General features: G+C 33.5%; 1 protein-coding gene across 4 annotated transcripts in view; it reads right to left on the reverse strand.

Moving 5' to 3' along the window:
• The window catches only part of myripb (myosin VIIA and Rab interacting protein b), a 214,481-nt gene that overhangs the window by 48,674 nt on the left and 152,156 nt on the right, over positions 1-13,651 (reverse strand). For all 4 annotated transcript variants that reach the window (XM_021470291.3, XM_073940504.1, XM_073940503.1 and 1 more), the window contains one exon: positions 8,942-9,078. In XM_021470291.3, the coding sequence (XP_021325966.1) occupies positions 8,942-9,078 (137 nt within the window). The remainder of the gene's footprint in view (positions 1-8,941; positions 9,079-13,651) is intronic.

A 13,651-nucleotide genomic window follows, 5' to 3' on the forward strand; every position in this document is an offset into this window, starting at 1 on the left:
ACTCCAATGTACACAAGCATCTCTTTCTGGTAGTTTATTTATTTTGAATATTTATACATGCATAAATGCTAAGTAAACTTTTGTACATTCTAGAGAGTTTTTTGTTGTCAGATTACAGCTATTTAAATCCACAGATTTACAATAAACATGCATTCATGTGTTACAATAACAATTAAACTGCAATATAAGATGCTGATTTGACATGTGCGATGCTTATGCGTTTTGATGCACACAAAAATGGTCAGTATTGCACATGCAAAAAATATACACTTTCAGTCCATGTTGTGCAGGAAACTCTTGGTCTCTATGTGAATAATTGCAACATGGCAAATATCTGTTGGAGATCAAATCTGAAATGTTATCCGTGAAAAAAATGTGAAAGACTATACTGTGAAATACATGTCACTGCACCTACCTGACCAAGCGGTTACCTTTTCACTTTATTTTTTCAGCTGACCCCAGGAGAGCACCAGCTCAATATCACCATGACAACAATACAGAGAAAGAGACCACTTTACATTCTCTCTGGTCTGTAACTGCCCCATGTAGAGCCACCAAATCACATAGAACGGAACAGATGTTGAATGAACGCAGGCTTTCAAAAACAACTCATGTGTAGATTGTTATGTACTGCATGACTGTTTGGCTGTTTTGATTAAATATCGTGTCAAATGAAATCACCATCACAACATAAATAAATGAAAAAAACAAAAGCCAATGCCAGGACTTTTTATTTTTCATTTAATTTGGAGATTTGAGATATTGGGTAAACTAAAATGATGATAGTAAGGTAGCTGCATCTGCCAGTACTACTACAAATAAAAATAAATAAATAAAATATAAATAATTAATTTATAATAAATTCTAAAATTAGTAATTAAATTTTAAATTAAATTACTCAATATCAAGAGGTTGCAAACCTGTGTGCGTCATAACCTGAAAACAATTGGCGTCCATAGAATGAAAAAGAATTTCGTTGGACTTCAATGGTTACAACTTAAAAATATCTTCTTTGGTGATCAACAGAATTAAAGAAGTAAAACAGGTTTGAGAATTGAAAGGTGAATAAATTGTATTGCTAATATATACAATTGAAGTCAGAATTATTAGCCCCCTAAATTATCATACAACTCAAGGGGCTGTATCCACAACAGCGCACATCACAGAAAGTGAGGTGTATGCACATCTTGGAAAAGCCTATAACTTCATGCTCAGACCTCAACACAACCCCATTTCACAGCTTATTTCAAATCAGTCTGGCTCGTAGCTTAAGGACCATCACTGATATTGCATTCCTATGAAATAGCTTTTAATTTTAAAACACTGAGAATTTAAATAAACTCATTTAGGAAATGATAGCTCATGTCATAAACTGATACATCCATACTCTCTCATTCAGAAGATCAGTAAAAAAAAATCCTCTATTCGACTAAAATAAATAAGAAAAATCAAGAAACAGTGTTTGTGTATCTTGCAAACTGATATTAGCTCAGTTGTACACTGTGACCAAAAGTGAATATATGGACAGAGTCAAATACAAACATATAAATCACAAAACAAACAAACATTTAAAACATTTCGCTTCAAATGCCACTCTCTCTTATTTATAATAAAAAAACCTCACAGACATGATGAATCATTGCCTACAGCTCAAAGACTCGTGGTAAACTCAAATGTTACCCTATAGATGAATTATCCTGTTTGTAAACATTCAGGATGCGCGTGCAGCGAGGTTGCGGAAAAAACTGGAGCGCTAGCATTTACAGCAGGGGAATGACATCCGATGCGGTACAGAGTTTGTTGTTGTCTTAGAAATAAGTTATATTGATTACATATTATATATTATTTACATAATGCTTTTAGCATATTATAACAGCTTGTCACCCAGTGATAAGCACAGTTATTCGGCAAGGGTATGTGAACTTAAATATTTACATTTCATTCTAAGCATTCAGTGTCCGCAGTTTAATGAACCATATTTAACTGATTTTGCTGAAAATCACTGCTGTAATCAAAAACAAGTAATGTGTATGATTCAGCATAGTGTGACCTTACCTGATATAAAACGAGAACTGCAGTTTGGTGTACGGTAAAAGTTAAGTTTTACATTTTTGGATTTTCGATTTTTACATCATATCGCATAACACGACATGTTTGCTATTGCAACCGGTCTCTTTTTGCATCTGGGAGCCCGTGTGACATCATGTGTGACATAGGTTGGTAATTCCTCTATAGTACCTACGCACTTGTCTAAACACAAAACCAGCTTTAAGTCCATCTCCATATTGGCAAAACTAGACCAAGGCTCTTCAACAATGAAAGTTCAATTACAAAAAGTTTACTCCAATGATGAGTAAAGATTCAAACACCTACACCAGCAGGGTAATGGAGAGATGAGTCTGGCCTACAGAACAAAAAGAACTATGCAGTTTCTATCTGGGCCATATAGCCTTAGCTGTTACCATCTTGCACTTTGTTTCCATTCCCCTAGAGGTCCCTGCTTTGGTTCTTCCTTGTGTGTCCTTGTTTACATAATTTTGATCACCTGTGACCAATGACTGTAAAAAATATAGACAAGCAACAACATCTTTTCCCATTGAATGCTTCAAGGCAAAACGCCTCATGATGGGCACAAACTGTTGCAAGACACTGCTGAAATGGAGCGTGGGCATGCGCAGAAGAAAAGACCATCATCCAACAGCTAAGCCATTTTTGTTTTGTTTTAAGAGAAATTTTTTAAATATTGGGGGTTTCTTAACTTTACATTACATTACACAGTACATTATTCTTTAATTCGGGGTAAAACAACATTGACTGCGTTGAAATATGTTGATCTATTTTTGCGTTGATTTAACGACTTATAATTGAAAGATAATTGAGGAATTAAACTTCATAATGATAGTATCCAAAACATCAAATCTAATTCAGAAAGCAATACATTTTCTAAACATTCAGTTATCTGGACAATAAGGAAGTCCTTAGTCCTTAGGCTGAGCTTAAAATGCTAGGTTTCCCAACTAGGACTTCACAATACAAATAGTTTGAAGTATCTCCAAGGAACCATGGCTGTTTCTCAATATGCGTTCTTGTCTGTAGTTGAGTTCTTGTGTCCTCGTGAAACATCATCAACCGTCGCCAAAGTACTGTTCCAATTCTAAAGTTCACATCTTTCCAAGTACAGATGAAATTCCCGGATGTGTACTTGCTCTGCCCCTTTGGCCAAGGATGCATCAAGAGGTGACTTGTGAAAACTTGCGAAGCTCAGGCATCCCAGAATGCATTGCAGATTAACCAGCAAGTGCTAATGGCGGAGGAGGAATATTTTGTTACCTTTTATAATTGTCTTTAATTATGTTATCGTGTTGTCCGTTGTTTGTCTTTGTTTACCGAATTGTTTGACCTAATTTTATTTCTTATCTTGTCTGTCTTTATTTCTTATTGTGTGTATAATTACCATTGTAGTTTAATAAATCTGATAATCAAAGACACGTGTCTGTGTATAATAACACATTTTAATTCACATTTATACGAATATATGTGTACATTTTCTTAAATCAAAAATGTAGATTTATAATATTAATTAAATAATTTTATTGTTAATGTACAGTGAAACGTATGAATGGTGAGGTAAGTGACATTATAAAGTACACTGCTGTTCCATTTGAAGAAGTACCCGACTCCTCGGGAGTCTGAACTTGGCAAGTCTGAACTTCCAAGGACGCAAGTCCGAACTTTGCGTACTTGGTATTGAGAAACAGCCCATGCTTTCCCCTACCACACTGAATCTCTCCTTCACTCACCTATTATACATTCCAGGTGTCTGACTAGCGCCCTCTAGAGCCCTGTAGTTCTATTAGAACAACATTTTTATTTCCATTATTCCATGGATAACAAAAACAAAAAAAAGAAAACTGTAATAAGTTGACTGAACAAAATTAATTGAGTTAACTCGTTGCCTTAATTCAATTGAGTGAAAGAGTCTTCCAAAACTTGCATTAATTTTACATTTAAACTTACATTTAATTTGCCGTTTTTTTAGACTATACTTAAATTATATAATAAAGTACTAAGATTGGTGAACTGAACAATTTAAGTATAGTCTACAAAACCATTAAATAAGTTAAATAAACTTAAATATGCAAGTATTGGGAGACTCCATTACTCAATTAAATTGAGGCAACGAGTTTACTCGATTAATTTAGTTGTCAACTCATTAGGGTTTTCAGTGTACCAGACTCGGGCAAAGTCTCTCTGCTTTCACTCTGCCCCGAAGCCCCAGCTGGCCGTCTTTGGCCCATGGTATTCGGCGGGCCAAAAAAGGCTGGCCGCTGGTCCGAGGAAGCCCCGCTTTGGCCCGATCAGGCCCGGAAGAGACAGTGCTTTAGTCACTATGGTGGAAACGTGGATAGCAAGGGCCAACTTCTGCCAACTATACAAACCAAAGGCACAGAATCGCAGTGCTATTACCACAATTTCTGCACAGTTATGATCAATATTGTAGTTGCTTCTGTTTTTATTCTGTGCAATATTTTATCACCCCTTGGGGATTGCTGTAGAGAAGTGCTATGCACAGCTCATTTCAAAACAACAAAAAAGCTCAGATCAACACTGTTTGGCTTTCATTCATTATTTTCTTATGTTTGCTAGATTTTAGGCAAACCCTTGGTTTGAATGATCTTTGTGAAAAAAGACTAATTTCATCATTAACCATAGCATCTTAAAGGAGGATGTATCAAATACTAGAAAGCATTTGATTAGTCAAAATATTTGATGAGAAATTATTTATGAGATGATGCCACATAATTTGTTTGACATCCTAAACATAAAGTTTTAAATGTTTATATCTACATTGAAATATAGCTATTGTCTGTTTTGGAACACACTAGTTCAGTGGTTCTCAAACTGTGGTATGTGTAATACTAGTGGTACGCGGACAACCTTCCAGTGGTACACAGAGGAATGAAATATGTCATGTACATGCTACATATATTTCAAAATGTATCAAAAATGATGTATATAATATGCCATATATGACATATAGCCTTTATTTCTGAGGTAATCTGTCAAGTTTTTTTTAACTGTGCAGAGCTGTAGCTGCTTTACTGGGCCTACTACGCTAATGTATTTCAATGCTACTCATTTTGGTTGTACTTGGAGAGACAATTTTTTTCTGAGGTGGTACTTGATGAAAAAAGTTTAAGAACCACTGCACTAGTTAATAGATAACCTTAACACTAGCATATTGATACTAAGACCAAAAACAAAAACTTCAATTTTTATTTCACAGGGACTTTAAAGTCACCATGAAACAGAAGTTATAATAGCCATTTTTACTTCTGTCATGATATACATACACTTGGAAAACATACTGTACAAACTTTAAAAAATGTAGGGCGGTGCATGAATTCATCTTTTGGGAACTGATTGGACTGTTAAAAGATTATTACAAACAAAACAAAATTTTGATTGCTAGATAAAGGCAGAGCAAATACAAGACACTGTTATAAATAAATAAATAGATAAATAAATAAATAAACAAGAACAGTGCATTTGGATTTCATTCTGACTTAAAGTTTAACAGGCACAACAATTTAATGTATTTTGAAATGGTCAAAAATCCTAAATCACGGTTCTCAACAATGGCACACTTATCTACTGTGTATCTTTGATAATTCAGCATAGATATGAGAACAAAATGCTGTGTAAACAGTAAGGTGTGGATAATATAAATATATAACTTTAAAAATATGTCGATCAATCAAAACATTTTACTGACTGATCCTTTTTAGGAACATAAAGAAACATCTACCAGCATATGGTGTTACAGACACAGCCCATTTGAAGAGCACCTATAATGTAAAATCAACTTTCAGAAGCTGTTTGGACAGAACTGTGTGTAGTGTGTCTACTGGTATATTGGAGTGATATTAACACAAGTCTCTATTTTTAAAATGACCTGACGTTAAAATATGATCCAAATCTCAGTGATTTTGAGGGCCACCCCAAAGTGACGTAGAAGTGTGGTTTTCCTCACCCACTGAAATGATTGACAGGTGCATACTAACATGGCTACGTAGTTACACATACAAACATGTCCAAGGAACAGGAATTGCAAATAAAATGGGTTTAAAAGACTTTCCAGTTATCTGCGATCATCTGCACCTCAAGGAGTTTTACAAGTTTAAAAAGTTTTTAAAAAAGAGCATGTTTGTGTCAGTTAAACGTTAACAAAAGGCTTGAATAAACTCCAGCACAAATACATCAAATAATCTTACTTGGTATTTTTGACTAATGAGCTGGAACTCTGCTCCATCTGTGTCTGTCTCTGTCACTGACTGATATTTATCTGACATAATGAATGAGTGACAGACACACATGTGGGAATGGCGTTTGGGGAGAACTTTTTCATTTAAAGGTACAGGCTACCAAAAAAAGCTACAATAGCCCCCAAAATGGGCATATTCAGCATTGTACAACTAATCTGATGGCCATTTTGAGCTGACACTTTACAGACACATTCTGGTGACACCAAAGGAATATCTTACATCTTGTCAAAAGGGTCAAATAGGAGACCTTAAGCAGTTGCAGCCAGTTGGCCTGAACAGTTGGACCTCCTGTGAGATCACTTACGTGTTTGCAAATGATATGAATCCTCATGATATGCAAGCACACACAAATAAACATTAGTGCAAATGAAACTATAAAACGATCATCTATGAGGAGGAGGAAGTTACTCATTCCTTGTGTCACTATTCACATACATGCACATTTAGTGGACTGGTATGCTACGCTCACTGACTCATGTTGGATAATCCGTATTTCTCATTTTAAATGAAAGCCTAGAAGCAGTAATCCTATTTTGTCTGACAGCGAGAGATAGAGAGAGATGAAAGGTATATGTGGGAATAAACTGATGGTAAGGGGATTATTTGATTTTTCACTACGCTACACATGAAATGGTTTTAGTGGCTACTAAAATAGTAACTACTCTGACATACACTGTCTAATACTACAGTGTAGGTCAGGTATTCTCTTGTTATAACCCAAATACAATGTAGTGATGCTAACACCCCAGCATCTCTTCTACTTCAGCATTAACACAGCTCTTGCTTATCTAAATGCTTACTGTGCTATCACTGAATCTGGATGTGTCTAAACCCTAAACATCATATGAAAGCAACATAGACTGCAAAAAAAAAAAAAAAAAAAAAATCCCTTTACCTAAATCTTTGCAAAACTCCAAACACATTTATTTATACAGATCTGTTAACAGCAAATAAGAACACAAAAATGCAGGATATATGGATTATCAATAAATTCAATGCCAACCCAAATAGGCATTTGGTTTGTTTAAATGTATATTTTGTTAAAATGTAACAAGCACATCTAAACTGTGAGTATAAGTAGTTAACACACATGCATGCACCGTGTCATATCACTTAGCTCTTACTATGATTTTTCTTGAGTGAAAGGATGCCAACATCAAAAACAATCTGTTTATGCAGAAACTGATAATAACTTTTGCCTGTGTTTTTATAATTTTCAAAATACAACATTATACAGCACTATACAACAATCTACAGTAAACAACTAAATCTCTTGTCTGTCATTTTTGTTGAGTATAATAGTAATGCATCCCATATTGCATCCACAACACAACTCACTCACTACTTTAGATATAATAAACCTCTCTACCACTTCAGTTAAAAATATTCAACACGGCATCATTTCAATTTGATCAAATATTTTTTGACTAATGAAGTATGATTATTTTGCACATGTATATTTCAGAGTACGGTGTGTGTGTGTGTGTGTGTGTGTGTGTGTGTGTGTGTGTGTGTGTGTGTGTGTGTGTGTGTGTGTGTGTGTGAGTGAGAAAAAAAACAGGTACTGACAAACTTCATTAATATTCACAACCATTCCAAATGTCATCGCCTTGGAATTATGAGGTTCTATCAGCGTTCGAAATGGTTTTGAAATATTGAGCTTCAAAGCTTTTGCATTCCATACAGCAAACAATTACCTGTGTGTAACAGTTCTCTTTCATCCATTAACATGTAAGAGACCCTAAATTTGCAAATTGAGGTAAAAATAACAGGGAAAATGCAGATAGAAGCTTCTAATTCTAAAAATTATTCATTTAAATTGAAATAAAAAAACAAAATAATACAAATTTAAATAAAAAAAATGCCTAAAGAAATTGTTTGAGAAAGTATTTTTTTCTGCTTTCTATAACATTTATTTAATGTATTAGGATGAATATTTAAAACAAATATATTGTTCTAATTAGGCATACAAGGCTGCACTAAATATTTTTGTTCAGTGCAGATGTTAATTTTATATTTTATCGTAATAAAAATGATCATATTTATTGTTGTAATTATGACCAGATTAATTAAACTAAATATTTGCCCTTAAAGGCTTAATGTCAAATTAAAAAAATTAAAGAGAACAGACAATGAGCAAATGCATTGTTTAGCAAAGTATAATAAACAATGAAAACTGTTTCAATGATTATATATACACAAATAAAAATATTTAATATTTAATACTTTCCATTTTTTTTTAACAATGAAGTAGTCCGGTAAAATGACAAATAATCCTGATTGGTTCTTGTGGTTGCATTCGAAATGCTGATTGGCTCACAAAACGAACCTTATAGAGGTTCACTAATAAAAAAAAAAAAAAAAAAAAAAACATCACATAATGTAAATAAGCAGTCATTTAAAAAGAATATATGAAGAACTCAACTTTGAAAAAAATGTCAGATAAAACCTTATAATTCTAAAGTGATGATATGGTCAAACCTAAGCTTCTAATTCTAGGCTGCTGTGGATCCCATTTTCAAACATTTATTTATTCTGTGGTGGAGGATAATAATAATGGTGTCACTAAGATAAAGCATATAACACACTGCATGTTGTATGTGTGTACTTGGTACCTGGTAACTCAGATAACGCTCCTCTTTCGATGATGTGTTTCCTGTAGAGGGTCTTCAACACTTTGGCACTTCCAAATCTCTTAAACCGACTCTTCACATTATTGTAGAACCATTCCAGAGACTGTGTCCTCAAATGCCTACACACACACACACACACACACAAAATTGGGTAGATGTTAATATATAACATACCGTTATATGCATCCGCTGCATAAAACATATGCTGGATAAATTGGCAGTTAATTTCACTGTGGCGACCCCTGATTAATAAGGGAAAAAGCTGAAAAGAAGATGAATGAATGAGTCAATAATATAATATAATATAATATAATATAATATAATATAATATAATATAATATAATATAATATAATATAATATAATATAATATAATATAATATAATAAAATATAATATAATATAATACAATAATTTTGGAGTACTAGCACAAACAATTGGCCCCAAATCATCTCCTAAGGAGAATTGACATTTGCCAATTCACAAAGCCCATTATTCAGCAATGGTTGAAACAAACCGAGAAACCACAGGCATGCTTCCAGATCCATTCACTATCCATTAAACTACAAAATATCCATTCCATACTTATTTATGGAAATATTTATTCACTGAATCTGTACTGAAACAATTAAATCTTTTACTGCTTAGTTTAGATTAGAGCTGTAATCGGGTCATAAAAGTTAGGCCAGATAGGGACGGAATTCGGCCCGAGTCTGACAAGTACAGTTTAAGTCAGAATTATTAGCCCCCGTTGGAATTTTTTTCTTTTTAAATATATCCCAAATGATGTTTAACAGATTCAGAAAATTTTCATAGTTTATTTGATAACACTTTTTTCTTCTGGAGTAAGTCTTGTTTGTTTTATTTTGACTAGAATAAAAGCAGTTTTCAATTTTTAAGAACCACATAAAGGTCAATATTATTAGCCTCCTTAAGCAATTTTTTTTTTCACTAGTCTACAAACAAACCACCGTTATACAATAACTTGCCTAATTACCCTAACCTGCCTAGTTAACCTAATTCACCTAGCTAAGCCTTTAAATGTCACTTTAAGCTGTATAGAAGTGTCTTGAAAAATATTTAGTCAAATATTATTTACTGTCATCATGGCAAAAATAAAATAAATCAGTTATTAAAAATGAGTTTTAAAACTATTATATTTAGAAATGTGATAAATCTCTCCGTTAAAAAGAAAAATGGGGAAGAAATAAACAGGGGGGCGAATAATTCAGGGGGGCTAATAATTCAACTGTACATTTTGTTTGACAGCTTTTTAAAAGCCCGAACCTGTTTATAGCCCGACATAATTCACATGTGCACATGCACACATCTATTTTGCCTTTTTTCATGAATGAGACATTTATATGTGTTTTAACATAATTTATTCATAACAAACGTAGGCTATAGGCCTCTCGGAAGTTGGAACAAAGAAATAAAAATAAGTCTTCTGTAACATTGTAACTTCTGAGCACTCTAAATAGGCCTAGGTACACCTTTAAATTGGCCAACACACCAATGAAAATAAGTATTTCTTAACAAATTAGATTAAAATAACTTCTAAATTATGACAGGTATTTGGCAATAACAAAATTAGGATAAAGGCTCTGCGGGATTTGTTTTGGCACTTCTCTTCACAATCTGGCATTAAGGTGACAGTTATGCTAAATAATAAAAGAATAATGCCAACATTAGCCTATATAGGCCTACTCTGTCTACATTATGGTTTTATGGTTTAATTAATATTTAGCTATAATTTGAAAATGAGTTACTCACCAAGATTAGGCTACGTGTTTTTGTGGCTGAAAATTAATGAATCCGCTGTAAATGGCTTTAGCGCAGTCCTGCGCATACTGAGCAGCGCTGAACACCCTTTCACAGCTACTGTTACTGGCCAGGATGTATACTGTTCTAGCCAATTTAACCTGTTTTGGGTAGAATTGTTTGTACATCATTCACCAGCCAAAAATATCCATTTAATTTTCCATGATAGCAGTTTCATTGTAGCAAGTGACCTTGTCATCTTCCCTGTCAGCTTGCTGTACATTGCTGTTTAGCGCTCTACCATAATACGCAGAGTAGGTCTATGAGCGACCGCTGAAATACCTTGGTGGATGGAATGACTGTTCGTTTTGGTGGCTCTTTCAACTGGCGGCTGGCCAGATCACAGTCAAAATTCACTCTCTTTACAGTCTCCATCATCATTTGTTTCACTTTTGCAAAGATGGGTTTTAATGTTGTAACAAACTATTAGATTACTTTCTCACGCTAATCGAAATGCATCACATGACTGTTCATTCACTGCTCAAGCCCAAGCTCTGCCCGACCCAGTCTAAAATGATAGAAATTAAGCCTGAACCCACCCCACCGTCAGGTACGGGCAAAGATCTTCAGCACTAGCTTACATTAATCATAACAGTACCAAAGGTATTCTAGTGATAGTTTGGAAAGTGAATAATAAATTGGTAAAACTTTAAAGTCCAAATAAAAAAGCATTTTTTTGCTTTTTCTTTTCTTCATATTGTGACGCAGTTCCTAGAGAAATGGAATATTAAATGAGTAAACGGTGGGCGTGGCTTGTTTTTTTAGATGATTGGATGCAGGCATGGGCATTTTAATCAGAAAGATCTGGAAAAGGGTTTTACCTAGTAGAAGAGACAAATTAACAGACACCTCATCTTTACCATTTCTGTTTGTCGTCAAAACAGACAGTTTGAGGGGCATGTTTAAGCATGTAACCCCGCCCAATATCTCAAAATCAAAAATAATCTGAGTATTTAACTTAAAAACAAAGTGAATTTTCAGATTTTTAATTTTAAATTACTAGGGCAAACATTTTTTTTTTTTATGACATCCACATGTCAGATGAATTGTTCGCCACAAAACTGGTAACGTGAGTTAAGAAAATGATAAGTTTAGTTTCATTTGTACTTTAAGGACTACTGATTTTGAATGAATCACACATTAAGGAAGCACATTTTCCACTTACTCCAGCATTTTGTTTCTAATTAAAAGTATATATAGTTCTGTATTGAGAATTTTTTTTATTTTTTATAAAATATTAAAGTCATGCTGATATGCAGTTGTAAAGTTAAACCGGGTAAATATATACATTAATTTTGATTTAGGACATTTTATTTAGAGATATTTTTGTTTTTATAACCAGTTTCGCTAAATTTTGCCAAACGTCTTCCTTTCTTTTACTATTTAAAACTACGACTTAACATTGCAGTTAAGAAAATTCGCAAAATAAAAATTAGGAGTTTCGGTTGCATGCAACCAGCCTTCAAATATTTGTAATCCATATATTATAGAGAAGCTAAGCATAAGCAATAAATAATAAGCAACTCTTTCATGTAAATGTAAACAGTGCTTTTTAAAAATCAATTGTGTTAAACACTACTAATGCAACTAATGTATTTTATCTGCTCTGTTACCTAGAGTAAAAATACTTCCTAATTAAAGTGTAGTCACTGCACACTGACAACTATTGGCCTGACACTGCCTCATTACAGAAATTGTGCAGTCATTGCTCTGTTTTAATTATTGTGCTTTCACTGTACTTTTATATTTAGGATATTTAATATCATTGTTAATAATACTACTCTATCTATTGCTACTTTATTGCTCTTTGCTTTGAGTAAAATATTTCTACATTAACTGTGAAGTCCTTTTACTGTACTATAGAAAATATTGTATTGTATAGTTAGCAGAACACTGGTTTAATACAAATTTTCATTAATCTCCATGACAATTTGCCTAATTATGCCAAATTGCATAAATCAAATTAATAATTAAACATAAAACCGATGACAGTTACAGTGTAGTACAGTTTACAGTATAGTTATTGTTATTCAAGATAAAAATAGTGTAAGGTCCACCCAGTTGGCCCAATGAAGATGTACACTAGTGGATAAAGGTTCACTGCATGTTCAGCCTTTCCAGTGCACAATGTTGTTTCAGTTTAACCTTAATTCACATCTGACTCCAATTTGAATATAAGATGGTTTAGTATATTAATATATTTATCTTTCGTTTTATTTGACTCCAATCATAAAACATTAAGATTATATCAATATATTTATTTAGATGAATGTTTGAATATTTTGTTTTTACTGGTAGCTATTACATTTCTTTTCCGATCAAGTGTCAAAAACATTTCTCACGGTCAAACTCTCGTCAGTCTTGATTATTATATAGAGGTAATGGACTAATACTTTTATAGGTCCGCTTCTATGCTTGCTCATACTAAAGTATTTTTCATTAGTCCCATTAGATGTACAACCTTGAGTTAAAGGCAATATTTTTTTAATCAGAGGTCATGCCCATTTTTATAAATATAACTGACTATTGTTCTTTATAATAATCTTGGTTTAGCCAAGCTCATTGTTTGTTATGTATACAGTTAATTTAGAATAATATTACATTTAAACAAAGGTCAGGCACCCTATCTAGGTTAGTCATGCAACACCTTGTTGCCCTAGATGAAAATAACTCCTTTTCCACCTAAGTACACTTAAATCAATATCAAGAGTCAGTCGTAGCTCTAAAATACAGTAAGTGTGCCCGATGCTCCATCTCAATGGGACTTTAGTCCATCTACTGTCCTGACGCAGAAAGTGTGGAAACAAAGATACAGTGTGATCCACTAAAATGAATAATTACAGAGTAAGCAGAATGCGTTCAAACATAATTTAA

The sequence above is a fragment of the Danio rerio genome, chromosome 24 (assembly GCF_049306965.1).
Source record: "Danio rerio strain Tuebingen ecotype United States chromosome 24, GRCz12tu, whole genome shotgun sequence".
Taxonomy (NCBI): Eukaryota; Metazoa; Chordata; class Actinopteri; order Cypriniformes; family Danionidae; genus Danio; species Danio rerio.